Source organism: Myxocyprinus asiaticus, chromosome 31 (genome assembly GCF_019703515.2).
Source record: "Myxocyprinus asiaticus isolate MX2 ecotype Aquarium Trade chromosome 31, UBuf_Myxa_2, whole genome shotgun sequence".
Classification (NCBI taxonomy): Eukaryota; Metazoa; Chordata; class Actinopteri; order Cypriniformes; family Catostomidae; genus Myxocyprinus; species Myxocyprinus asiaticus.
In genome coordinates, this window is record NC_059374.1 from 26,481,745 (window position 1) to 26,509,063 (window position 27,319).

Below are 27,319 nucleotides of genomic sequence, written 5' to 3' on the forward strand. Positions count from 1 at the left end.
TGCATTTAACATGTTTTATTTCTGTATCAGTCAATACAAGTTAAAGGTACATAGGAAATAAATTCAAAAATACACAAGGTAATATACAGAACATCTATGGAGTATTCAAAGAACAGTTAGCCATTTGAGAAAGGCATGTGTCTTTTTATGTAACACCATTTGAATAAGGCCCCTTGAATCACATCTGTACTGCCTACAGAAATCAGGGGAACATATTTGATTCACAGTCAACTGAAAAAAATAAAAGCACCACAATGGTGATCTTTGTCACCATTTAAAAATAATGTTCCTTAAATGTTCCAAAATGATGATCTTGAAACAGACTGTAATATCATCAAACAAGATAAAAATGTAGAGACCAAAGATGATCATTTACTGCAATCCTTTTAATTGACTGATCAATACATCTGCCGTGTTAGCATGTCACCGTAGGGTTCAAAAGACATTACATAAGGCTTTCAGCATAACCACCACAACCTCTTTGAAAACCATTACAGAAGTAATTGTTAGACAAATTCAAAGTGAAACAAGAACAGAAAACATTAATATTTGTAGTTGAACACCAAAAGACACATAAGTATAGATTCACTTGCAAGTATATAAAATGCTTTATAAAAAGATGTCAAAGAGTATTTGTTGCGTTTGTCAGCTATGGCCTCAATGAATTATCCATTAACTTGAGAGCATGATTACATTCACTTATAGTAAGCCCTTTTCCGCTCGCACCCACAATTCTAACAGACAGAACCACTCATTTTTGAAAGAAATCAGTTGGTAAAGTAGAGGTAAAGGTGTATAGTAAAATCTTTCAGATAAACTTACAGTGAAGTTAGGTTATGCTTGAAGGTTTCTAGAATTATAGATTTCGACTAAGGCTAAGTGTGGTACAGTGTGTTAACTCTATTCCCAACATATCCTGACCAGTTTATCTTCGATTTTAAACTCCTTTGGCCACAGTTGTGCTTTGGATGAATTCAAACCTAATGGCTGAAGACAAATGGTGATCAGAGCACCAAAATTATGTTTAGAAATGCTGCTAACCTCTAACTATGTCCATTCTAAAATCAAGATCTCTGCCGAGGATGGGGCAGATCCCATACCCAGTGGTTTTATTTGACTACGTTACTTTAATTCTGTTAGGTTACAAACAAGGGTCTATTTCGACTACACTTTTTGCTGAAGAATCAGTTAAGAAAAAAAAAGTATGAGTATATAGTATACAGAATATTTAGGCCAATTATCCTTGTGTGCGTAAATCATCACTTTATGTTATACATGTTACACTGATACATGTTGAGTGTGAAGAGTATGTGGATTATTCATTTTCCTCCCTGTAACCAGTCACTATACTTGTTGAAAGCTGTGTGGTAATCTGTATCGTCTCCTCCTCAAGTAAGGGATGACATGGTATCAGCAACTGGCCTCAATAAATCAGGTGGGCGTGAAAAGAAGGTGTTCCTCATTAGCGCTGTTAATATAAAATAAAACAAATCAGTTAATAGATGTGTTGGCTTTAAATAACAATTAACCTTATCTTTGTACACATCATGAAAAGCTTTTAAAATAGCAAAGATCCTGATTTGTTCAAGTCAACATGAAACAGCATTCGCAACCCATTTCATTTCCACGATCGGACATATTTCTGAGAGAAAAGGGATATTAATGTTATCCATTGTGAATTAATTGGAGTGAAAAGTGGGTGTTACATTCCAGAATGGAGCCACATGGTTGAAAAATAAGTGGGATTAGTGACAAGGTTATTACATATATTTTAATAAAAGATTACATAGGTAAACATTTTTTTCCTTTGGAATAATGTCATCGAACGAATTGTGCACAATAAACCAGAAACATGTATTAAAAGGAATATTCCAGGTTCAATACAAATAAAGCTCAAATCGACAGCATTTGTGGCATAATGTTGATTACCACAAAAATGTATTTAGACTCATCTGTTCTTTTCTTTATAAAAAAAAAAAAAAAAAAAAAGAGCAAATATCGAGGTTACAGTGAGACACTTACAATGGAAGGCCAAATGGAAGTGAATGGGGCCAAATTGAGGGTTTGAAAAAGGCAGAAATGGGAAGCGTATAATTTTCTAAAGCACTTAAATAATTTCTTCTGTTAAAATCAGTGTATTATTTAAGTTGTAAAGTTGTATGAATCGTTGTTTTTGTGGGATTACAGGGTTTACGGCATTACATCATCATGGCAATGAAGTTGTAAACTTGGACTTTTCACAGAAAAGGTTAGTAGGTAGGGATGTCATAAAATATCGATATATCTATTATTGATTGGCACATTATTTTATCAATATTTTTTTGAGGCATCAATATATTCAAATTAGCCGACATTTAAATTAGAAGCCTAATTTACATGCTTTCTTGGCCTCTGTTTAACAGTCTGGCGTAATAACATTGGGAGACCACAAGAGGGTGATATACCAATTTTAGAGAGGGAAAATTCACCGATTACCGATATGGTGGTCAATATATTTAATTTTTGAGCTGGAATGAAAACAAACATTTTCTAAGTGTTCCAAGTTCACCGATTTTTTTATAATTATATTTTTTTTTATAATTGTATTTATCACACATTATACATTTGCACATATACAGTGAAATTCTTTTTTTTCACATATCCCAGCTAAGCTGGGGTCAGAGTGCAGGGTCATATCGGTGCATCGATTTTGCACCGATATGACTATGCAAAGGTACTCAGAAGGCTGCTTTCTTAAACAAAAATTTTTATCAAAGAATATTTGACATTATTATTATACATTGTCAACAATTTCTAGAAATGAACATTGAGAAAATAAAGAATAAATAAAAATACAATAAATAGTTTAATAAACATCATTACTGTTTAGTATCAGTCAAATGCTGACTATATTAATACTGCCGAGATAAGAGATAAACAGCAGCAGCGGTGTTACACCATATTCTGCTATACAAGTTCAGGGGATACTTTCAATGGTGGAAAACCAGACTTCTAAATATTACTTTTTATAAATGCAACGACTGGAATTGTTCGGTTGAAGGGGGTACCAAACTGTGAATCCTGAACAAAACAGTTTGGTGAATACATGTTTACTCATTAGCTTCCACTCAGCTGACAAACAATGAAAGTAGCTATGTGCTTATCTAGTTAGCTATAAGCTCGTTGTCACGGAGAGTAAAAGACGGATGTTGTTTATTTTACTTTCCAGCATTGTGTCACCAACTAGGTAACAATATAGCGTGAAATCAACACTCAACAGACACAATCCACCACCGCACTGTTGTCTGCTGAGCTGCAAAAAGATGCTCTGATGTTTACCTTTCAATCTGCTACATTACTGACTGCACTGACAAACTATAGCTGGCTAACAGCAAACAGACATGAGTGACATGGTTGTCAGGGACAAGGTTAATGTTATATTAGTTATATTGAAAAGGGAAAATTATGGGGTCATTGTTTATTAACTTTCCAGTATGTATTTCACAAACTAGTTAGCAACTTACCGAGAAGACACCGCTGAACTCCGCCCTGTCTGCAGAGCCACCGTCAGCTCAGCTCTGTAAACAATGGAGTCGGAGCGTGCTCTGCTGGACAAACTACGCTATGACACCAATTCTAAAGCATTGTTTTCTGCATTATATGTTCTGAAAAAAGTTTTCATTTCGGTAAAATATACGCCGATACCGATATATCTGGCCAATATCGGCCGACTGACTAGGCTATATACACCGATCAGCCACAACATTAAAACCACCTACCTAATATTGTGTAAGTCCCCCTCGTGCCGCCAAAACAGCGCCAACCCGCATCTCAGAATAGCATTCTGAGATGCTATTCCTCTCACCACAATTGTGAAAATATGATTTTCTTCTCACCATAATTCTACAGAGAGGTTATCTGAGTTATTGTAGACTTTGTCAGTTCGAACCAGTCAGGCCATTCTCTGTTGACCTCTCTCATCAACAAGGTGTTTCCATCCACAGAACTGCTGCTCACTGGATGTTTTTTGTTTTTGGTACCATTCTGAGTAAATTCTAGAGACTGTTGTGTGAAAATCCCAGGAGATCAGCAGTTACAGAAATACTCAAACCAGCCCATCTGGCACCAACAATCATCCATGCAATTATCTAAATCAGCCAATCGTGTGGCTGCAGTGCATAAAATCATGCAGATACAGGTCAGGAGCTTCAGTTAATGTTCACATCAACCATCAGAATGGGGAAAAAATTTTATCTTAGTGATTTGGAGCATGGCATGATTGTTGGTTTACTCCAAATGGTGCCAAAAACAAAAACATCCAGTGAGCAGCAGTTCTGTGGACGGAAATGCCTTGATGATCAGAGCAGTCAACAGAGAATGGTTCGAACTGACAAAGTCTACGGTAACTCAGATAACCACTCTGTACAGTTGTGGTGAGAAGAATAGGTTGACGCTGTTTTGGCGGCATGAGGGGGACCTTCACAATATTAGGCAGGTGGTTTTAATGTTGTGGCTGATCAGTGTACATTTACATAATATATCACCCAGTGATGGCTAGAGTAAATAATCTTTGTTCTTTGATAACAATTTAGGTCGAATTTTATGGAAAACTATGCGAGTTGTGCTCCATGGCACTTCAGAATTTTGACGCTGAGAGTTGGTGGTGTATGCGTACCTTCGTAGAAAATAATTATTTCGAATTTTAGAACATGCCATGTCGTTCGCCAGACACATCTGTTGTCCCTTTAATTTACCATGCTGCTCACACTTGACCAAAGTTGTATTGAGAATTTTTTTTGAAAAGACAACTGTGCAACGAGCAGCCCAATTTATTTCTGAAAAATCCCAATATATATATATATATATATATATATATATTGATAATTTTTGGAAAAATCTTCCGATTATCGATGCGTGAAAAAGGCATCGATTCCAAGCCTAGTAGTAAGTGAATTTATCACACTAAGATCATGTTAACACAATTTTTTTTACTTCTTGTGAATATATTTTTGAAACAGTGAGTATTTTAACATTTATGGATTGGCCCCATTCACTTCCATGGTTAGTGCCTCACTGTTGCTTTTTTTAAAAATGATGGGACAAGTCGAAATTTATTTTATGTGGTAATCATCATTATGCCACAAATGCTGCTGATTAAGCTTAACTTGTATTGAACCCAGAATATTCCTTTAAGAATGCAAGTAGGGTAAATTTGGATTCATGTTGACTTTCAATGCTTTAATGAATGTTGAAAACGCACTACCATCATGTAACAACAACAAAAAGACAAATTTCCCATTAGTTGTCTACCTGCTGTATCACACAAAGCCTGAGCCGCCCCCAGCAAAGGGTCTCTGTCGGTCAAAAGCTGACTTTGCTTTTGAGATGGCGACTCAAACTCTTCTGAACCATCACTATCGGCCAGGCCATTCTGCAAAATAAATAAATCACATACTGAAACATATGGTCTAAGAAGTTTTTCTGCAAGTAAAGTTTAAAAAGCAAAAGCTGCATTTAGAGCTGGTCCAAAAGTGGCAGATTTGTCCTTAATACTTACCAGCAAGGTGTGGCTGAGCAAAAGCTGTTTCTCTATGGAGCTACTCATCTCTCTCTTCTCCCACTTGGCAGCCAGAGCAGGAATGTCATCCTCTTCCTTGTCTTCTAGACATCTGTTGTGGAGGACCCAAAGTGGGACATTAAATATGCCAGATCTTTAAGTCCTGCTCGCTGCTCTTCAATAGTTCTCATATTTTGAGAAATGTTAAAAAATTGCCACCTGCACTCAGTTAACTGTGTATTTTAAAAGATAATACACAAACAGTAGCTCCCAGTGATCAACTGAAAGCCTGTTCATCAGCCTACCGTTTCCTTGAAGTGTTGGTTTGAATTTCTAGAGAAGATGTAACGGTCTCAGGACACTGGGGCAGGAAGGTCAACTGGAAGTCATCATCCATGGAGATATATGGAGCCAGCATGTCCAGATCAAGCTCATCCATATTCTGGCAGAAAATGAGAGAGAGAAGACACATGGTGTCTCTAAAACTTTAACTTCTCAGAACATTGAGATCACTCAAAATTCTAATTTTTAAAATGTAAAAACTGCATTATTTACACAGATCAGCCCAACATTAAAACCACCTGCTTAATATTGTGTATAGTTGAATTCAGAAGTTTACATACACCTTAGCCAAATACATTTAAACTCTGTTTTCCACAATTCCTGACATTTAATCGTAGAAAACATTCCCTGTCATAGGTCAGTTAGGATCACTACTTTATTTTAAGAATGTGAAATGTCAGAATAATAGTAGAGAGAATTATTTATTTCAGCTTTTATTTCTTTCATCACATTCCCAGTGGGTCAGAAGTTTACATACACTTTGTTAGTATTTGGTAGCATTGCCTTTAAATTGTTTAAACATTTTGGGTAGCCTTCCACAAGCTTCTCATAATAAGTTGCTGGAAATTTGGCCCATTCCTCCAGACTGAACTGGTGTAACCGAGTCAGGTTTTTAGACCTCCTTGCTCGCACACGCTTTTTCAGTTCTGCCCACAAATTTTCTATCGGATTGAGGTCAGGGCTTTGTGATGGCCACTCCAATACCTTGACTTTGTTGTCCTCAAGCCATTTTTCCACAACTTTGGAGGTATGCTTGGGGTCATTGTCCATTGGGAAGACCCATTTGCGACCGAGCTTTAACTTTCTGGCTGATGTCTTGAGATGTTGCTTCAATATATACACATAATTTTCCTTCCTCATGATGCCATATATTTTGTGAAGTGCACCAGTCCCTCCTGCAGCAAAGCACCCCCACAACATGATGCTGCCACCCCCATGCTTCACGGTTGGGATGGTGTTCTTCGGCTTGCAAGCCTCACCCTTTTTTCTCTAAACATAACAATGGTCATTATGGCCAAACAGTTCAATTTTTGTTTCATCAGACCAGAGGACATTTCTCCAAAAAGTAAAATCTTTGTCCCCATGTGCACTTGCAAACTGTAGTCTGGCTTTTTTATGGTGGTTTTGAAGCAGTGGCTTCTTCCTTGCTGAGCAGCCTTTCAGGTTATGTCGATATAGGACTCGTTTTACTGTGGATATAGATACTTGTCTACCTGTTTCCTCCAGCATCTTCACAAGGTCCTTTGCTGTTGTTCTGGGATTTATTTGCACTTTTCACACCAAACTACATTCATCTCTAGGAGACAGAATTCCTGAGCGGTATGATGGCTAAGTGGTCCCATGATGTTTATACTTGCGCACTATTGTTTGTACAGATGAACATGGTACCTTCAGGCATTTGGAAATTGCTCCCAAGGATGAACCAGACTTGTGGAGGTCCACAATTGTTTTTCCGAGGTCTTGGCTGATTTCTTTTGATTTTCCCATGATGTCAAGCAAAGAGGCACAGAGTTTGAAGGTAGGTCATAAAATACATCCAGAGGTACACCTCCAATTCAGTACACCTCCTATCAGAAGCTAACTGTCTAAAGGCTTGACATCATTTTCTGGAATTTTCCAAGCTGCTTAAAGGCACTAAATACTTAGTGTATGCAAACTTCTGACCCACTGGAATTGTGATATAGTCAATTAAAAGTGAAACAATCTGTCTGTAAACAATTTATGGAAAAATTACTTGTGTCATGCACAAAGTAGATGTCCTAAACGACTTGCCAAACTATAGTTGGCTAATATTAAATCTGTGGAGTGGTTAAAAACTGAGTTTTAATGACTTCAACCTAAGTGTATGTAAACTTGTAGATGTCAACTGTAGGTCCCCCTTGTGCTGCCGAAACGGCGCCAACCCGCATATTTTTCTAAACACAATTGTACAGAGCGGTTATCGGACTTACTGTAGGCTTTGTCAGTTCGAACCAGTCTGGACATTCTCTGTTGACCTCTCTTATCAACAAGGCATTCCTGTCCACAGAACTGCCGCTCACTGGGTGTTTTTTTGTTTTTGGCATCATTCTGAGTAAATTCTAGAGAATGTTGTGTGTGAAAATCCCAGGAGATCAGCAGTTACAGAAATACTCAAACCAGCTGTCTGGCACCAACAATCATGCCACGATCCAAATCCCTGAGATCACATTTTTTCCCCATTCTAATGGTTGATGTGAACATTAACTGAAGCTCTTGACCCGTATCTGCATGATTTTATGCACTGCAGCCACACAATTGGCTGATTAGATTGTTGGTGCCAGATGGGCTGGTTTGAGTATTTCTGTAACTGCTGATCTCCTGGGATTTTTACGCACAACAGTCTCTTGAATTTACTCAGAATTCTGCCAAAAGTGGCAGCAGTAGGGCAGTTCTGGAAATGCCTTTTTTTTCACCCCTTTTCTCCCCCAATTTGTAATACCCAATTCCCAATGCGCTCTAAGTCCTTGTGGTGGCGTAGTGACTCGCCTCAATCAGGGTGGCGGAGGAAGAGTCTCAGTTCCCTCCGCGTCCAAGGCCGTCAATCCGCGCATTACGTAGCTTGTTGAGCGCGTTACCGCGGAGACGTAGTGCGTGTGGAGGCTTCACGCTATTCTCCGCAGCATCCACGCACCCCACCAAGAGTGAGAACCACACATTATAGGGACCACGAGGAGGTTACCCCAGGAGACCTGGCTGGAGTCACTCAGCACGCCCTGGATTCGAACTCACGACTCCAGGGGTGGTAGTCAGCATCTTTACTCGGTGAGCTACCCAGGCCCCCTGGAAACGCTTTGTTGATGAGAGAGGTCAACCGAGAATGGCCAGACTCATTCGAACTGACAAAATCTACAGTAACTCAGATAACCACCCTGTACAACTGTGGTGAGAGGAATAGAATAGCATTCTGAAATGTGGGTTGGCACAGTTTTGGCGGCACGAGGGGGACCTACACAATATTAGGCAGGTGGCTTTAATGTTGTGGCTGATCAGTGTATGTATTATGTAGTATGCATTTGCGGCATTCAGACTTTCAGTCTGTGGGTTCCTTGGTGCAAGCTTCTTTTGAAACAATTGCCATTGGCGGAGAAAGGAACAATAATAACTTACTGGCCAAATTTTGTCTGAAACATAGGTTAGCTCAGCCAGTGGCCTCATGCCTACAACTCAATAAAAGCTGTGCAGATATTCACGCTTGTGTGACATTGCTTAAATATATTTTCATATATACACATTTTTTTTAGTACCTCTGTCTGGCCTTTCATCGTTATGCTTTCCTCAGGTTTAAGGGCAAAGAACTTCTCCACCCCATCCATCTCCATAGGCAGCTCTTCAGCAGGGCTCTAAACAAACAAATCCTTGTTGTCAGTTAAACCATTTAAAACAATCCAACAAAAATCAACAGACTCTTATGCTCACCGCAGCGGGTGGGGAATTGGAAGGTTTGTCGAATATTGGAGAAAGGAGCTGGCGGAGTTCAGGTGTACAGAAGTCCTGAGGGCATTCTGGGATACCGTTGAGACTAGTTGGACGGCCAAATGACAAATCCACACCCTCTGTGAATGACAAATCCACACCCTCTGTGAATGACAAATCCACACCCTCTGTGAATGACATAAAACATTTTATAGATTTATGCAAGAATCAGCAAGATTCAACAACCTGCAACAATACACAACACTAGTAAGTGTTATTTTAGATTAAGACAGTCAAGAATTTTTGCTAATTGCTAAACCTTTAAATAGAAAGAAATAGGAACAGTAGAATAGTATTTTTTTTTTTTTTTTTAAAATGTAAAAAATCCAAGTGGACATGGATGGGAGTGTTCGTGCTATCAGTGGGTGTTAATGAAGTGGCGCAAAGCGCAATTTGCTATTTTGCAAAGTCTTATCTCGGCGCAAAGTCAAAATAAGTTCTTGCATTTGCAGTATGGGATTCCACCAGCAGACGATATTAAAGAGCGATCAATACCTTTTAAAACTAGCCATGATTTGTGCATTAGTAGATCAATACAATTATTAATAACAATAATAATAATAATAATAATAATAATAATACGTTTATTTTGTATCATGCCGCTCAATGACTAAAAAAAACAACAACAGAGAAATATATAACAAATATACATTAAAAACCAATTAATAATGGGAGAGAACCAAAGCATATTTCAAGTAGGTGAGACACGGGCGAGCAGGACAAGAGCCAACAGTCCTAGATAGGCTGACAGAAAACATAAAATATACATCACACCCCGGAGCAACGCAGGCAAAAATACAGTCACAGAGCAGAGGATGCATTGCATACAGCCCATTTACACTACTAAATTCTATGAATGGGCTGTCTTAATTTATATAATTGTTGCTTGACATATATAATAGGATGCAGATGATGCAAGAACCTCAGACAAAAATTGCACTTGACCCAGCCCATTAGCACTTTGCAAGCGTGATTTTGCCAAACCCACTTGCACCTACACAAAAATAATCACAACTTCATGGCCATGCCCACTGACTTTGCACATCTGATGTATCACAGAGCACTGCGATTAAGGCATAGCACTCTTAAAGTAGGGCCCTTAAAAGCTGCTTTATTCTTCATATGGTGCTGGGTGCACATTTAGGAGTGACACCATGTCGAGATCATATCACCAGTCGAATATTACTCGCTTTATCTTGATATTCCATGTAATCAGACGTTTTTTATTCCAATTAAATTAATCATGACTGACTGCAAATAGCACATCAATGGCATCGGTAACTGAAAATGTTTGCTCTTGCATGATGCGGCATTAAGTGTCAGCGCAACATACCCAAAAGATAACAAAGTGCACCTTTAAGAAATCACAAATGCTTATGCTTTGTAAAAAGTTATGAGCTTGATGCAATTTTGACTGCAAGTACCTGTCAGGGAAATGATGGTGTCTCCAGAGTGGGGTGCCAGCTGCAGTAATTCCTCGGGATTCTTCTTCATCTGGAGGAAGAGCTTAGCAGTACTGCTCACCTCCATGTCCGAGTCCTCTTCTTCAAACAGGCTCAGCTTCACAGCTTTGGGCTTTGGTTTATCACTGGTCTGTTCTAATGAGAACACAACATCTGCCTGTTCCACCCCACTGCCAAAGAGAGAGAAAGAAGTTACTTCTCACTCACTACAAAAGAAAAAAAAAATCTATTGATTAGAAAATCTTTTGATTAGCAAAAAGAAAACAAGAAATATACATCAAACTGAGCCAGTTTGTGTTACCTGAGAATAAAGTTGAGGCAGACCACAGCTTCAGGCTGAGAGGTCCTGCTGTTGTAGAGGACAGTGGCTTGGGTCTCAGTCCAGACGAAGCCTCCATTCTTAGCCAGGAAGCGGTAATGACTGGTGCACACCTGGCCTTTGGAGAACACTGTCAATAAAAAGGACCGATGATGTTTATTGTAACAAATTAATGTCATTTTATTTTAACATTTTAAACATTTAACACTGCCTGGCCAAAAAAAAAAAATTTTGGATTTAAATAAGCAGATAGTTAAGTGCCTATGATTGGATCATTGTTGCAGTGATTAATATGTTTCAGCTGGCAACAATTCTTTAAACCCTAACTGAGGCAATGTGTAGCTTCTCGTTTCTTAAACAACCATGTCGGAAGACGTATCCCGTGGTGTGCCAACGACAATGCCAAGATACATCCGGCTCAAATTGTGAAAGAGTGGTTCAGGGAGCATGAGGAATAATTTTCACTCATGAATTGGCCACCACAGAGTCCTGACATTAACTCCATTGAAAGTCTTTGGGATGTGCTGGAGAAGAGTTTACAGAGTGGTTTGACTCTCCCATCATCAATACAAGATCTCGGCCAAAAAAAGTGCAACTCTGGAGGGAAATAAATGTTGTGACGTTGCATAAGGTTGTCGAAACAATGCCACGACGAATGCGCACCGTAATCAAAGCTAAAGGCGGTCCAACGAAATATTAGAGTATGCATACTAACTTTTTTCTTTGGGCCAGGCAGTGTATTTGTTTTGTTTTATGAATTTTGTTACAAATAGGGTGGCAAATCATCCCGTATAATACAGAATCGTTCCGTATTTAAGGGAACAAAATTGTGTTCCGTATGAAATCAGTATGGGATGCTGTTTGTCACACCCAAACTGCGGAGAACATTTTACAAACCGAGAAAAATTGACCTGAAACACAGACCTTTCACATGAGTGTGTAAGATATCAGCTGTTACACGGGTGCCACACTTGACAGAAGTGGGGAAAAAGATAAATGACAACTAGTGCATGTTTTCTGTCAGAAGCAGCAGAATTTTGTTAAACATATAGCATTCGGGTGCATGATAATTGATTCTCACCATTGTGATTCCAAAACACCAGTAAACGCACCTACTATTGACATGACATTACATTGCATAGCATATGTCAGAGCTCGTTCTGGGAGACTGTGAGAAAAAACTTCAGCACTTTTAGTACAGTACAGGTTTAGTTAAAATGCTCAAATTAAAATTTCCCTTGTGATAAACAGTATTTACAGCCAAAACAACGACACTGTAATGTTAAGCGTTTTCTCTATTATAATGCATGATTGCTTAAAACAGTACCAATAGTAGAACTAAGACATTGGCCCTGGAAGGCCAAATACATTTTTAGTGATATATATTATTTTTAACACATTAGTCATATACGGTCCAGTGTTTCCCCTATATGCATTTTGCAGTGGCTCAGCGCCACTGCTAAATTATGAGCGGCGTTATTATATTTCACAAGGTTCATTTAATATTCTTGACGCAATGTAATGCTGTCCAGCCCCAGTCAACTGTGTGCTTTCTACACTGTGAAAGAGACCCCACCACATGCACACACACACACACACACAAATAGATGCGCATACTCAGTGACGTCACTGCATAACACATGTGCCAAACTCATTTAATGTGGCCCATGAGCTCATGTCTCGCTGACCAATCAGTCAGCGTTTTCCTCATAAATATTAATGAGCCTTACCCTGTCATCTTAACATTAGGCTTGTTCAAGATGAGCAAAATCTGCGCAACACCGATCACCGCGAGGTGCACGCTGGTTAGAAATGTGTCCGAGTGTGGTCCGACTTGCTATGATGTCATGCTGACGTATACCAAAAAACTCACGATGGCGAGGCGGCTGTGCCAGGCGGTGTAGTTGCTGAATAAAGGCATGATGGAAAACGACTAGCAGACAACACAGCTTAATGCTCATTGGCTTAAACATCCGTGATGAATGTTTGATTTTTTTTAATCTCTAATATCGTGTTTTATGTGTATAAATTATATGTGAATATTCCCAACACTCTGACAGTGTGATCTTTGTATGGGATATGTGATTGTTATCATATTTCTGAAATATCTATAATATGTGTCTTTATTAAACTTAAAATGGATGAAAAGACACGTCTAATGGGGGAAATTAAATAACATGTACATTGAGTGTCTTTCATTATATTTATTTCCTTTTTAAAGAAACAGAATTTAAATGATATCCACTTGATCAGCAACAGCGCATAACAACAGGTGGCGGTTATCACTGTTATGTTGCGATCTGCCAATAAAACAGAAGAAGCAACAGCGCATGAACGTGAATCCCGTGATCCCGAAGGTGTCTGATCCACTATGAGAAGTGAGAATTGTCTGACTTGACAGCACTTATTTCACTCCTGCTCTGACTGCAGTCGCCTACTCTCGTCTACTTTCAAGGGGAGGCGTTTGGCAACTTGAACAAGCCTATTATGTTTTGGAGTGCATTTTGCTCGCTTCAAAAGCGGAATGACAGTGCTACACGGACCATTTATCAACACTGTTCAATGGATAGAGCAGAGCGAGCGTAGATCAGGTGCAGTAATTCATGGACTACTCTGAACAGACCATCTTAAACGCGCTTGTGAAACAGTGAGATGCGCGGCGGGGATTGCGAAACCCATTTGAATGCGGTACAGAATTGTTTGTTGCAAAACTCTTATGTCTCAGTGATTAAACTAATTTAAAACAAACAGCCCTCACATTCTAAATGGCACTGACAAAGAAAACAGGAAAAAACATAAATTAGAAGGCTTTTCAATTCTCAACACTATGCATACAAAAATGTACCATGGATTTACTGCAGAAACACTAACTGTACTGTATTACCTATGGTAGTTGTGGCAGAAAAATTTCTAAATGTATTTAGACTATTATGCCATAGTTCTTTAAATAGAAACCATAGTTACTAATCATGGTAGTGAGGAGCCATGCATGATTTTACCTATGGTTACCATGGTCTTATTACAAATATCATTATTTATTTTATTTTTTTGATTTTTCCCCTTTTTCACCTAATTTGGAATGCCCAATTCCCAATGTGCTTTTAAGTCCTCATGGTCGCGTCGTGGTCGCATAGCCACAATCCGGGTGGCGGAGGACGAATCCCAGCTGCCTCCGCGTCTGAGACCGACCCGCGCATCTTATTACGTGGCTTGTTGAGCGCGTTGCCATGGAGACATAGCGCGTTTGGAGGCTTCACACCATCCATGCTTAACTCACCACGCACCCCACTGAGAACAAATCACATTAGAGTGACCATGAGAAGGTTACCTCATGTGACTCTACCCTCCCTTGCAACCAGGCCAATTTGTTTGCTTAGGAGACCTGGCTAGAGTCACTCAGCACGCCCTGGGATTCGAACTAGCGAACTCCAGGGGTGGTAGCCAGCGTCTTTACCACTAAGCTACCCAGGCCCCCACAAATATCATTGTTAAAACTATGGATATTATTAAAGAACTATGTTAAATTTTCATAGTTATTATGGACCAAGCTATCAGTTTTTCTTTCTGTGTAAAATCTGTTCACTTGTTATGCTCTCTGATTGTTTTGTTTGCCTTCAGAAATTCCAAGAGATGACTGTAGTTTAATTAGTAGGAGCCTGATGAAAGGAATCTATAAAAAAGACCCAACTTAGTCACACTGTCAGAATATTTCAATTTATAAAAATTAGGTGTTCATTTTTTCCACAGATGTTACTGTTGTTAATATCATTATTTTCATCAGCATCCCAACCTCAAAATCAGTGCTGTACTGTCAAATGTGCATTTCAATGCACAAAATATGCAATATTACTGGTAATTGCGTGTGCAATTCAAAGCAGGTGCTGGTGCCACATTTTCAACCGGCCCTTTAAGGGCACAAATAAACCCTGATATGGCCCAGGCTGAAATTGAGTTTGACACCCGTTTTAAGCCATTCCTCCACCAACGCACGTTAATACATTTCAGGTGTTGTGGGCTCATGGACGCACGCACAACAGCACCGCTGCTGAAAAAATCTTAGGGGAAACACTGTGCGTCATCAGTTTATAGACCGCATTTTAAACAGAAAGCCAGTTCATTGAGCTTTAAAAAAAAAAAAGCGTTAGACAAAAAAAATATTGTCTTTCTCCATTGATTGCAGCTTCGTTATTTGGCAAATAGTAGTGTTTATTAAAAGTGAAAACAGATAGAAATGTGATTCTTTGTTGTATTAAAGCAGTTTTCATTTAAAGCATTTTTGTGTCCGTTCGCGGTGTTTAAAAAAAAAAAAAAAAATCTATGTAAACAAGCCCTAGGTGGACCTCTTTATCCATTGCGCAGCATCTCAAGTCAGAACACTGCTGGAAAAAAAATCCCGTATTTAGAGCTGGAATGTCCCGTGTTTGGCTGGTAGAAAGTTGCCAACCCTAGTTACAAATAATATTGAAAAGCTTATTGTAACAAATGTGAAAGTTCAGAAAGACTGCATATTCATGTCTTCTCCAGTATGCCAATGGCAAGTTTTTATTCAAAAAGAAAACAGCAGGGGATGGCAACACTATGGTTAAAATAGTCTTGGAGTCAGGATTATGACTAAATTAATTGACAGTTAGTCTCATGCTACAGAGTCAGACAGAGAGAAAGAGAGAGAGTTAACTTTGTTAAAGAATAGAATGAATCGGGGGAAAGAATACTTACAGATGTGTAAACTACTGGTCACATGATCAAAATCAAGGGCGTGGTAAAACTCGTAGGCTGACTGGCCAATCAGATCATCTGGTTCGTATCCAACAAGCTCAGTGACTCTGTGGACACAAAGCAAACGATCAACACTTGAATTAATTTATATTTGCATCTATTTCAAATGTTGTTTATGAAGATCTTTACTGACGAAAATGTGATTGTTGTAATGCATTCAACCCCAATGGTGAGATACTATTAATATCTCATGCTCTAATTACAAGCAGTGAGTAAAGAGCAGGAAACCTGAGTCGCAGGTTTTGGCACACCCTGAATGAAATCTGTCTTTAACTGTCATACGTGCACAAGCACACACTTGCACACTCTAAACTTCAAAAACGGCCAATGAGTATAAAATGTTTTCCAGGCTCATGCAGCCCTGAGTGATGTTATCCGTGTGTTGGTTTAGGTAGATTACGTTACAGCTCAGTTGTGAACCGAGTGTGCTCTTATATAGAGAAACTGAGTTGACCTACTTGGGTTATCTGGCACTATGCTGTCTTGAGATATACAGTTGTGGCCAAAAATATTGGAACCCTTGGTAAATATGAGCAAAGGCTGTGAAAAATATGTCTTTATTGTTTATCCTTTTGATCTTTCATTCAAAATATTCACAAAAATATATCCCTAATGGATATCAAACAATTGCATATACAAAAGTTATCAAAAAACAAATATCTTTTGTCAAATATATGTGTAACACAATTATTGGCACCCTTTTATTCAATATTTTGTGCAACCTCCCTTTGCCAAGATAACAGCTCTGAGTCTTCTCCTACAATGCCTAATGAGGTTGGAGAACACATGGCAAGGGATCTGAGACCATTGCTCCATCCTGAATCTCTTCAGATCCTTCAAATTCCACGCTGGTGGACTCTCATCTTCAGTTCACCCCACAGGTTTTCTATGGGGTTCAGGTCAGTGAACCATTTTTGTGTTGATTTTTGTGTGCTTTGGATCATTGTCCTGCTAGAAGATCCAACCAGGGTCCATTTTAGGCTTCCTGGCAGAGGCAGTCAGGTTTTGATTTTTTTATCAGTTGGTAAATGATAGAGTCCATGTATCCGAACAAGATGTCCAGGACCTCTGCCATAAAAACAGAGCCACAACATTAAAGACTCACCACCATATTTAACAGTGGACATGAGGTACTTTTCCATATGGCTACCTCTCTGTGCGCCAAACCCATCTCTGGTGTTTGCTGCCAAAAAGTTTTATTTTTGTTTTATCTGACAATAGAACCCTGTCCCATTTGAAGTTCCAGTAGTGTCTGGCAAACTGAAGACACTTGAGTTTGTTGTTGAATGAGAACAGAGGCTTTTTTCTTGAAAGCCTCCCAAACAAATTGTTGTGATGTAGATGACATCTGATTGTAGTTTTGGAGACTTTCTGACCCCAAGACCCATCTAATTTCTGCAATTCTCCAGCTGTGATCCTTGGAAAAATTTTGGCCAGTCGAACAATCCTCCACACCGTGTGTGGAAACAAGGCCGATTCTTAACATCTCCAGTTGATTGGAACTTCTTAATTATTGCCCTGATGGTGGAAATGGATGTTTTCAATGCTTTACCTATTTTCTTATAGCCATTTCCCATTTTGTGAAGCTCAACAACCTTTTGCCGCACATCATAACTTTATTCTTTGGTCTTACCCATTGTGATGGATGACTAAGGGAATTTGGCTTGTGTGTTACCTCATATTTGTACCCCTGTGAAACAGGAAGTCATGGCTGAACAATTTCATGTTTCTAGTCACCCAGGTGTAAAACATGTATTAGAATATACTTCAGATATATTTTACTCATAAGAATTCCTAGGGGTGCCAATAATTGTGGCAAATGTGTTTTGGAGAAAAATATTTAATTATGAGATCCCCCCGCTCTTCAATTAGTTTCCTTCAATTAAAGTTGAGATTTCTGTGAATATTTTGAATGAAAGATCAAAAGGATAAACAAAGACATTTTTCACATCCTTCTCGGTTCATATTTACCAAGGGTGCCAATATTTTTGGACACAACTGTATTTTAAAGGTGAAGTATGTAATTTTTTCAATGTTAAAACACTTTCTCTATCCTAGCTTAATATGCAGAGCCAACTATAAGTAAGCCATTTGTAGGTTGAGTTTCCTACAATATGTAAACAACACTCTAAAGCTATTAAGCTATTTGAATTTCTAAAATTGCTCTGTTTGTTTGGGCATCCTGACACAGCAACAATAGCATGAGTTTGGGGCAGGACTATTTGTCTGACCAATGGAAGGCAGGGAGGAGTGTTCAGGAAAACTGTCTGAAAACTCTTTGGTGAAGCTAGTGGGGCAGACATTAAAGTACACACTTCATCTTTAACTTATAGCAGCCTTTCAGTATGTAGGAGCAAAGTATGTATGCGTGTTCACCTAAGGAAATATGTATGAACGTGAATTTATGGTCTCACCGCCCATCACACTGTGTGAAAGTCAGGTCCATGTTATGGCGTGTGAGGAATGTGCTGCTATCTAGCGGGAACTCAACACTGGAGGGGTGGGGAATGGGCTCGCACAGCAATGTCAGGAAGCTGCCACCAGGGGGCGAACTCTCATCCTCACTGCTGAGAGTCTGTAAATGTCCTGTGCAATGAAGGACCTGGGAAAAGAAAATGCAAAAATTTTAAAGAAAAAAAAGTAACCAGCGTAGATGTCTCTGCAGTTTTAATAAATCTAACAAACAAAACATTTTTAATTATAAAAAATAAAACAACTGATATGTCTGTATTTTTTTTGAGTTCAACAACCTAATCAAGTTTTGTACAGACTGTTTGTTTCTCACCATAATAGAGATGACAGAGATGCAAACACACTCTTGCGCAACATAACGTGCAAACTAATCTGGAAGCGGTCAAGCTGGACCGGTGCCTCTTATCTTGGCACTGAATAATGTTGTATGCCTGCCTTGTGCATATTTGTGTCCTGATTAATGTACTTATGGGACTTGACCACATAACTAAACAAAGAGCCAAGCTGAGGGTAGGTGGTAATGCTGATACAGTCCTGCATACCCCTCAGAGCCATCTACGCCCTCTAAAGATGAGTTAACATGTGTTGCATGTAAAAATAGCAAAGGAGGTCCTACACCAGTATTGATTAAACCTTGCCACACCAACAAATGTTTTGTAAAAATAAAACGATTTTAGCCCGAGGTGTTGCCTAGCAGGTTTGCTCCAACACATTGCATGAATATTGCTTGTGTCATTTCATGATTCTACACCCCCTCCTAACATTTGTCATCTCCCCTGACTGTCCAAATAAAGGCAAACAGCCCATGATTTATGCCAATGTAGTTTATGTATACCTTCCAGTTGGCAGACTTGATATTAACGGTTCTTCCTGTGTGCGTGAGAGTGCTCTTCATACGAAGGAAGAAATTATGTTCGGTCAACTTTTCTGTCTTTTTCTTCAACAGTCCTGAGGATGAAAAAGCAATTGTTCTGTTAAGTCTCAAACTTGTTCATCAACATAACAAACATCGTACGGAGCTCAATAAGTAGTTGGATATTCACTTAGAGGTCAATGACTGACTGAACCAGTGAAAGTCTTGTGCTAGTAAGTTTTTTTTTTTTTTTTACCTGGTCTAGTGGTGAGGATGTCTCGCAATTCTTCTTGATCACAGGGATGAACAAACTCATACACACTCTGTCCTAGCAGCTCCAGCTGTACAACACAACAAAAATAATCAGGCATTAAAAAATAACAACATACCTTCAAAACCATATCACTGACACACACACACTTGAATGACTCTCAGGAATGAGTCACCTGAACATGGTGATAGCCTTACTGCCTTAACTAGAATAGATACTGTATACAACTATTTATAATTGCTGTTCAAAGAATGTTAGTGTAGGTCATGTGTATGGGATTTCATGCCCTTTCCATCAAACCACCACCATTCTTCAGATGCCTTCACTCAAGCATCAAACAATTACGAAAACTTAACGCATAAATGCGTTTTAGTGAATAAAAAACAACAATAATAAATGTCATATTTACTGAATTAATCAGACAACCAATCTGTCAGTCTATCTACTAAACTAGCATGACTCAATGGTAAACTACAAAAATACATCATTACCTCCTAGCTGATTATAGAACACACAGTAGACTGCGATGTGTACCCTCAGGAACTGACCTATTCTAAGAGGGTCTGGTGACACACATAACATGAACATTGTGCCCAATAACAGAGGAGACATCCACAGGGACACTAATTTCAGACCACATGTGGACTCACTTTATATTAGATGTACTTAACTACTATGTACTTAAGCATATGATACAATGTAATTATTATGTACATAATAATACTTACATTTAAAGTACCTACATTTAATTACATCTATAGTTACACAGTTAACCTTACCCCTAAACCTAACCCTTAACCTAACCCTATCCGTACCTTAACCTCAGTAGCAGCAAATGTGAATCTTGTGAGAATTTTGCAGAACAACATGTAGTTACACAAGACGTGCATTGTATTGCATGTGTGTTAATGTTAGTACATAGTAGTTAAAGACATCTAATATAAAGTGGGACCCCACATGTTGCTGTACAATTAATTGAATACTGTGACCAGCGCATTTCAAGTTCACCACTGTTTGAAATTTACATAGGGTTTTTATTAAGTACTTTAACATGTAGGGGCAGCACTCACCTGTGTTATGCCAATATATTTGCTGACGCTCTCTGAGAGGAAGACCATGTCCCCTTCCTCGGTCATCACCATAACAAAACCAGCTAATGCCTGCTGATAAAACCCATCAGTGGGATTTTCGGTCTCCTCAAGAGATTGTGTTTTGGTAGAACCTGATTGATGTGACATGAATCAAATATTAGCATTAACCAAAGGAGAAGGATTGAAACAGGTTCTCCTATATCAGTGGTTCTCAACAGCTCTTACAGGAGACATCAAGTGGCGACCCAACACAGTCCCAAAATTGTTAAATTGTACAACAAAGTTCCTAAAAACGAATGTAAACTGTTCTTATAAAATTAACAAAAAAATTAAAATATTAATAATCTTGGCAGTCAATAATTCACAGCACATACAGTATATTGTGAATATATTGTGGCACAAACTATTTTTAACCTGTATTTCATATAGTTTGTGTTGTAACTTTTTTGTTCCCTTTTCCCTTGTTATTTTTTTTTGTTTTTTTTTTTGTGTGTGCATAGTTTAATGGTTTTCAAAGATGTTTCACAACCGGTCCATGTTGCTATCTGCCTAATGTTGCTAACTTCTACCAGCTTTAGTGCCAAAACACTGAGTTTGTTTGGATGCATGGCCTTTGAGCTTTGACATCAACAACAAAAAGGTATGGGAAGCATTTTCTCCTCTATTTTAAAAGTTGAGACGTATTCATTTTGCTATCCCAACTATGCAAGATTATATGGTTAGCTGCATTTTATTATTTGCATTTAGCATTTTGTCCCTGCTGACCGTGACCCTTTCAGAACTGACCTACTACCCACCAGTTGAGAGTTGACAACCACTGCTATATATCATTCAGTCTCTTGCTTGATTTCAGCTGAACCCACCGGACTGGATCAGGCGGTTCATGTGCAGATAGCTGAGCGTCACCCTCATGATGGCAGCTTTGTCCAGGTGGGAGGCGATACGTCGTGGCAGGGGTAAAGAGTGGGCCAGCTCATAGAACACATCCGTCTCTTGACTCCTCCTACAGCGAGCCGCATCTCGCGAACGCACCTTCCTCTGCTCCAAACTGGGCCTAATTGTGATGAAACCAGAGTGAGAGAGAGAGAGAGAGAGAGAGAGAGAGAGAGATTTAGGCCAATGAAACAGCAGCCAGGCTCGGCTAAAAGAATATCTAAGCGTTGAGAATAGAGAGAGTAATAACAACAAGATCAAGTTCTTCACACATAAGGAGTTTCAGAAGAAATCTAGTAAAAGGCAAAAAGAAGCAATTCGTTTCCTGTTCTCCTCTGTCTTTTGTTTTCTCAAACTACTTTTGTCCATCAGAGAAATCAAGAAGACAACAGAAAAAACATGCCTTGCTCTACGCCTCTTACATGTTTCTCTCTGTTGCTTCAACGTCTCCAAGCTGTATTTCCATTGCTCTGATGCTCTGTGTATCTAGTGTTGCCAAATAATGAGAGACAGATAAACTTCATAAATTAACTGGGGGAAAAGCTTTCTAGCTCCCCTCCTCCAATTGCCTGAAGCATTCAGAGGAGCTCTGGAGCCATTTATGACATTAAAGCATGTCCCACAGCATGTTCCCCCTCCCATGGCTTGCTTTCTGATAGAGTTCCCTCCCTCAGAGTCTCTGACCTCCTTTGTGCTTAAAACATGACTGAACTTTGGTGACCTCTGAAATCCCAAAATGACCTAATGAAGAGTTGGCATACTTTTTGTTTAAAGATTTTGTGAACATTTTACCTTTAGATGTCAGATCAGGATAAACATTACAGAACTGGCTTTTCTGTGAGATCTTAATTACCATGCTTAACAGCATTGATTCATTGCTTTATTGTATTTACGGTACAGTAAACAGGAAAGAAGAGTGTACAGCATGTCTGCTTCAGCTCAGTTCCAGTTTCAGTTTAGTCAGCACGTAGTCTGTGGTCAGTCACGTCATGCTCTGTGTACTTTAGTAAAGACAAACATCAACTCGAATGGTGTGTAGCCAACTGAAAAATACCATCACGTGGTCAAAAGTATAAGGACTGATACTGGTCAAAATAAACATAAACATAATGTTATGCATCACTGATCTAGATCTAGGCTAAATGACAATTTGTAACCACATAAATTCAGGTCGAGAACAGGGCATTAAACTAGTGGTCGACCGATAGATCACAGCGGCCGATATCTGGCATTTTTTCATTATCGGCATTGGTCGATACATTTTCCCGTTTCCCGCCGATTAGTTTAGCAAGCCGCAACCATGCCGAAAATCATACATTTGCATGTTTAGAAGGTGTCTGAGGCATGTAAATGACTAATGACATTTTGTTTTGTTATGTGCCACAGCGTTACAACAATAATAGACTGGCGTACAACACGTCTCATTTAATCAGTACTGCCGGGTCAGGAAACGCACACAAGCTTGTGATGTTGTGCTCGTGTATTTATTCTCCCTCTGTCTCTCTCGGTCATGTCTAATGACAAAAGCAAATAGTACTAAAACTTATATCATATACAGTCTACAAATATGTAGATTGGATATCTTTCAAATATTTAATTCACGAACCTTACAAAACTCACGCAAATCCAGCGATTTTTTTCCTGTGAAGTGCTCATGGATCTTTCTCTGGAACACACATTATATAAGCCTGCATCAAAACGGTGTCCCTCTGACTTTTGAATTCTGCGTTACGTCTAGTCCGTGATAAGCAGGCAGCGATCCGGGGCATGTAAACTGGAAGCGGTCAGTTGCTGTCGCTGGATCCGCACTAGAGAGCATCTTTAAAGTCAAATCGCTAAATGGCTACTATTAATGTCATATTTTGCTAATCAAAAAAAGATTGAAATCACGATATGACTTAGTGCCATTATTAAACCACAAGGGCTGCGATTTAATTAAATAAACATCCTGCACATGACGCTTGCTGCGCTTACTGTATGTGTGCAGATCCGTTTGCTGTAGTGTCTTACACAATTTCACATTCTGAAAGTGGAGATTTATATTAAAAAAAGGAATTAAACATGAACATGTGTGTGTGTGTGTGAGATATGGGGGGGTTCACCAATATCAAACCTAAGCCAATCAGTGAAAAGTCCTTGCTAAGTCCTTGAACAGAACAGCCAATGGAAAACTGCCAAAGCAAATTTGTAGTTTAAAGTACCCATAACAAATTTAACAAGCTTTTAACATTTTGTAATTCTTTATTACATGCAGAAAACATGATTCTTTTGTAACCAGCAATTACCTGAACTTATAATAACAAAAACTGGTCCATCTTTTTTAGCTAGGAGACAATTAATCTAATTATGATGATGAAACCATGTACAGTAATAGCAAATTAAACAATTTATCAAGATAGCAGAAAGCCACAACACAAGTTTCAGGTCAGAACAAAAAGTTAAATGTTTAAGACAAGCTGAAGCAAGCCCCAGTATCCAATTTCAAGCCCCATGCGACCACGTCAGGTTACACTATAATCTGCTCTCAGCCGGTGGTCATTGTGGGAGAAACTTGCATAGAATGACCATTACAAAACACCTTCCACAAACCCTTCCAAAATAATACATAAAAAGAGCACAAATAGCATTTTTTGTTATCCGGTCTGTTCACGCACATGCACACTCTTGTTCTAAACCTGTCAGAACGGTGCTTGTGTGTTTACATGGCCACATAAGCTGCGTTTTCCGGGAGAATCCTGGGTGTGTTAAACCGCTTTCTCTTAATCCCTTAAACGGCATAAGGAAATCGGCATTCTTGTTTACATGACATTTCAGAATGCCGCTTACTACAAAAACCCTGGAATAAACCGTTTTCTTAAGTGCATGTAAACGTGGTCAGTGTATATTTTAATGTTTCTGGACTGGTCCCATTCACTTCCATAGTAAGTGCTTTTTTTATCATTATTAACAATTTGCCAGATTTATATTAAGTGCAATTTTCAAATGTAAACTTTTTTTTATATACATTTGTGGCTTAAACATACTTTAAAATATATAAGTAAACCTTAAAAAAATTGTGTAAACCTTAGGTATAAATATTAAAACTTAATGTAAACCTTAAAAATTAAAATCATAAATCTTCAAAAAGAGCGCCTGCAGTCTCGTGCTGAAGTTCCTTTATTGTAAATATAAACTATTGTAGGAACACTGTGTCCTTGAGCTTCGTCATGGCTGTCACGCCCAACTTCTGTGCTGTTTGCACAGTTGTGAATTCACCAAGAGTATTATGTATTCTGGTTACATGTCAACCCTCCCAACCCGTTTAAATGAACTGATCTGAACCACACAGTTTAATGGCGTCATGACAGGCTTTGGCTGCTGTAGTAGGGAGGACTGTTCATTTCAAATGTTATACTACTGACTGACTTGAAGTTGACGTGTTAAAAGAACTGTTGAACATTATGCTATTCTACATCTGTTTACAAAGTACACAAAAAAACAGGCAGGAAACCGAACCTTTTCTTTAGAAGTATGTTGAGTCCCAATCCGTGTTGACTAAAATGAAAAACTAAACCGTACCCAAAACTTCCATAAAAATAGTATTTAAACCATAAATAAAAACATATGGTCTACCAATTGATTCTGAAAGCATCCGCTTGTTTGAGAAAAGGTCCAGGAAGTTTGCATGCTCGTGCACATCCATTCAGCAAACGAAAGCTTCACTTCTCTAGCGCTGTTGATCGTTTGAAGGGACATGGTGTTCTCTCCGCTCTGAATTCTTTTTGGATATGCAGAATATTTGTACTATCATCAATCGTCGATTGCAGTTAAGGTTTGTGTGTCAAGCGAATGCTATGAGATCTTTATTTTCTACAGGGCTGATTATTTGAGGATCTTGGACCCGCTCCAGTTTCTTTGCTAAGACATACAACGTTTCCTGTCTGTGTGAGTGAGGTTCAGCTAAGTCCGTTTGCACCGTGACGGAAGGGGGAGACCGTGGGAACTGTGCCAACAATGAGATACAACACAAGTAGTCTCTTTGCTATATCAAGACAACAGAGAACAAAATGTACTCGGACCTATTTACTTCATTTTGGAAGTGTTTACTTCACATACGTACAGTAGGTTATCTATTGTTGAGTAGAGAATACATAATGATCTGACAATGAATGAACACTGAAACAGAAACATTTTTTTTCTGATTTTGTCTTTACCAAAATGAAACCAGATGCAAATTTCAAACACTTCAAATAATAAGGAATGTATGAGCTTGTGCATAAAAAGAGAAGAACCATGCTTAAAAAAAAAACCTAAGCTGGTCTACAAGCCTGGTCAAGCTGGTATGTTGGTGGATTTTAAAGGGGTTTTAAGCACTTTTCCGGTGGTGAGACTGGGAGACCGGCTGGCTTTCCAGCTAAACCAAATAGAAAAGACTGGGAGACCAGCTTAAAACCAGCCAAGACCAGCATAGGCTGGTTTAAGTTTTTTTTTTTCTCAGCAGGGAATTAACTAACAGTTTTGGCATAGATAAAGAAGAGGATGGAAGATAGATGGAAATTTGATGTTTCTTGGTTATTCAAACAACTTTTCACTAATATCATATCAATATTTACCCTTTAGCCTGAGTTTTAAGCTTTAAAACACCTTAAAAGTGTTCAAAATCCAAAATATGTGCATTTGCATTTTCAACCGATTTTGTGCACTTTCTATAACCAACTTTGCCATCTTACAAATAAATACATTTGAATGTAAAATGTGTTTTTAAACAGTAAATGACAGTATCTTAAGCTTGTTATCATTTATTTTCATTGACTAGCACACTTGAAAATGTGAGTGTTGACCATGTTTATCTACAAAATAACAACTATAATAAACAAACAGCCCATGACATAGATTGTACATGCTTATGATCTCCAAAAACAAAGGTGCAGTGCCATTAAAGGACATTATCATTCTTCTGACTTGTGCAAACAAAACCAAGGGCATTCCCTTCACTTCAAGCAGTTTATTAACCATGTGGTTAGAGAACCACTTTTATTTTATTAAAGACTTTACTGAATCTCAGGTACAACAACATTAATAATAGTTAGTTAATAGTTAACTACTAACATTAGTTCATAGTAGCTCTTGTGGAGAGAAAGATATTTAGTTGAGACACATTATTGTAAATGTTGTTTGCAAGCTGCCTACAAGAAAACTGATAGACATGGCCTATTGTCTTTTAAAATAGCCCAACATATATATATATATATATATATATATATATATATATATATATACACACACACACACATATATATATATATATATATATATATATATATATATATATATATATATATATACACATACATATTTATATACACATATACATATATATATAATGATTGGGTTCTCTCCAATCCAAGCAACACCTAATATGAAAACAGACGTTAAAAGAAAATGCCATTATCAATTATGAACCAAAGTCAATGGCAATACTGATCACCGACAGCACTTTGAGGCCATATGTCGACCGACGTCTGAGGACCTTCTTCCCCCTTTATTGCTTTACTCGCTTACCACATTTGCTTATATAATACATTCCACACACCATGCCTCTTTAAAATGCTCTAGAAAGATAAAATGCCTTACTTTTTACCCGAAGAGTTCACCATCGCCCCACTGAAATCACTGCAAACCGAATATAGTATCTCCAATCTCTGAATCGCCTGTAGACTAAACTGTCGTCTGCTGGTTGTTTATCTCAGTCAGTTCTAAAGAGGGTTCGACTGAAACCTTTGTATGAA

The 27,319-nt window shown here is 38.5% G+C and overlaps 1 protein-coding gene across 6 annotated transcripts; it reads right to left on the reverse strand.

The window, feature by feature from the left end:
* On the reverse strand, positions 1–27,319 carry LOC127422553 (hypoxia-inducible factor 1-alpha-like). Of its 6 annotated transcripts, none has more exons than XM_051666168.1 (15): positions 27,165–27,319; positions 21,482–21,672; positions 20,598–20,749; positions 19,513–19,597; positions 19,239–19,351; positions 18,346–18,533; positions 15,872–15,978; positions 11,138–11,285; positions 10,798–11,006; positions 9,317–9,453; positions 9,145–9,240; positions 5,842–5,978; positions 5,537–5,648; positions 5,290–5,410; positions 1–1,468 (listed from the first exon to the last, which is right to left on the reverse strand). In XM_051666168.1, the coding sequence occupies exons 1-15, from the start codon at positions 27,185–27,187 to the stop codon at positions 1,389–1,391; spliced, it is 1,899 nt and encodes a 632-aa protein (XP_051522128.1). In that variant the 5' UTR covers positions 27,188–27,319; the 3' UTR covers positions 1–1,388. The 6 variants fall into 6 exon arrangements, with proteins under 6 accessions (XP_051522128.1, XP_051522127.1, XP_051522126.1 ...); XM_051666167.1 differs by having other exon boundaries at positions 9,317–9,477; XM_051666166.1 differs by having other exon boundaries at positions 9,317–9,501.

Excerpts from the sequence above, each read along its gene's own strand:
- LOC127422553 (XM_051666166.1), bottom strand. The coding sequence starts at position 27,187 with ATGGTGAACTCTTCGGGTAAAAA. Across the intron at positions 20,750-21,481 it reads GAACCGCCTGATCCAGTCCG|GTTCTACCAAAACACAATCT; the intron begins GTGGGTTCAGCT and ends CACATCAATCAG. Across the intron at positions 5,411-5,536 it reads TGCTCAGCCACACCTTGCTG|AATGGCCTGGCCGATAGTGA; the intron begins GTAAGTATTAAG and ends TTTATTTTGCAG.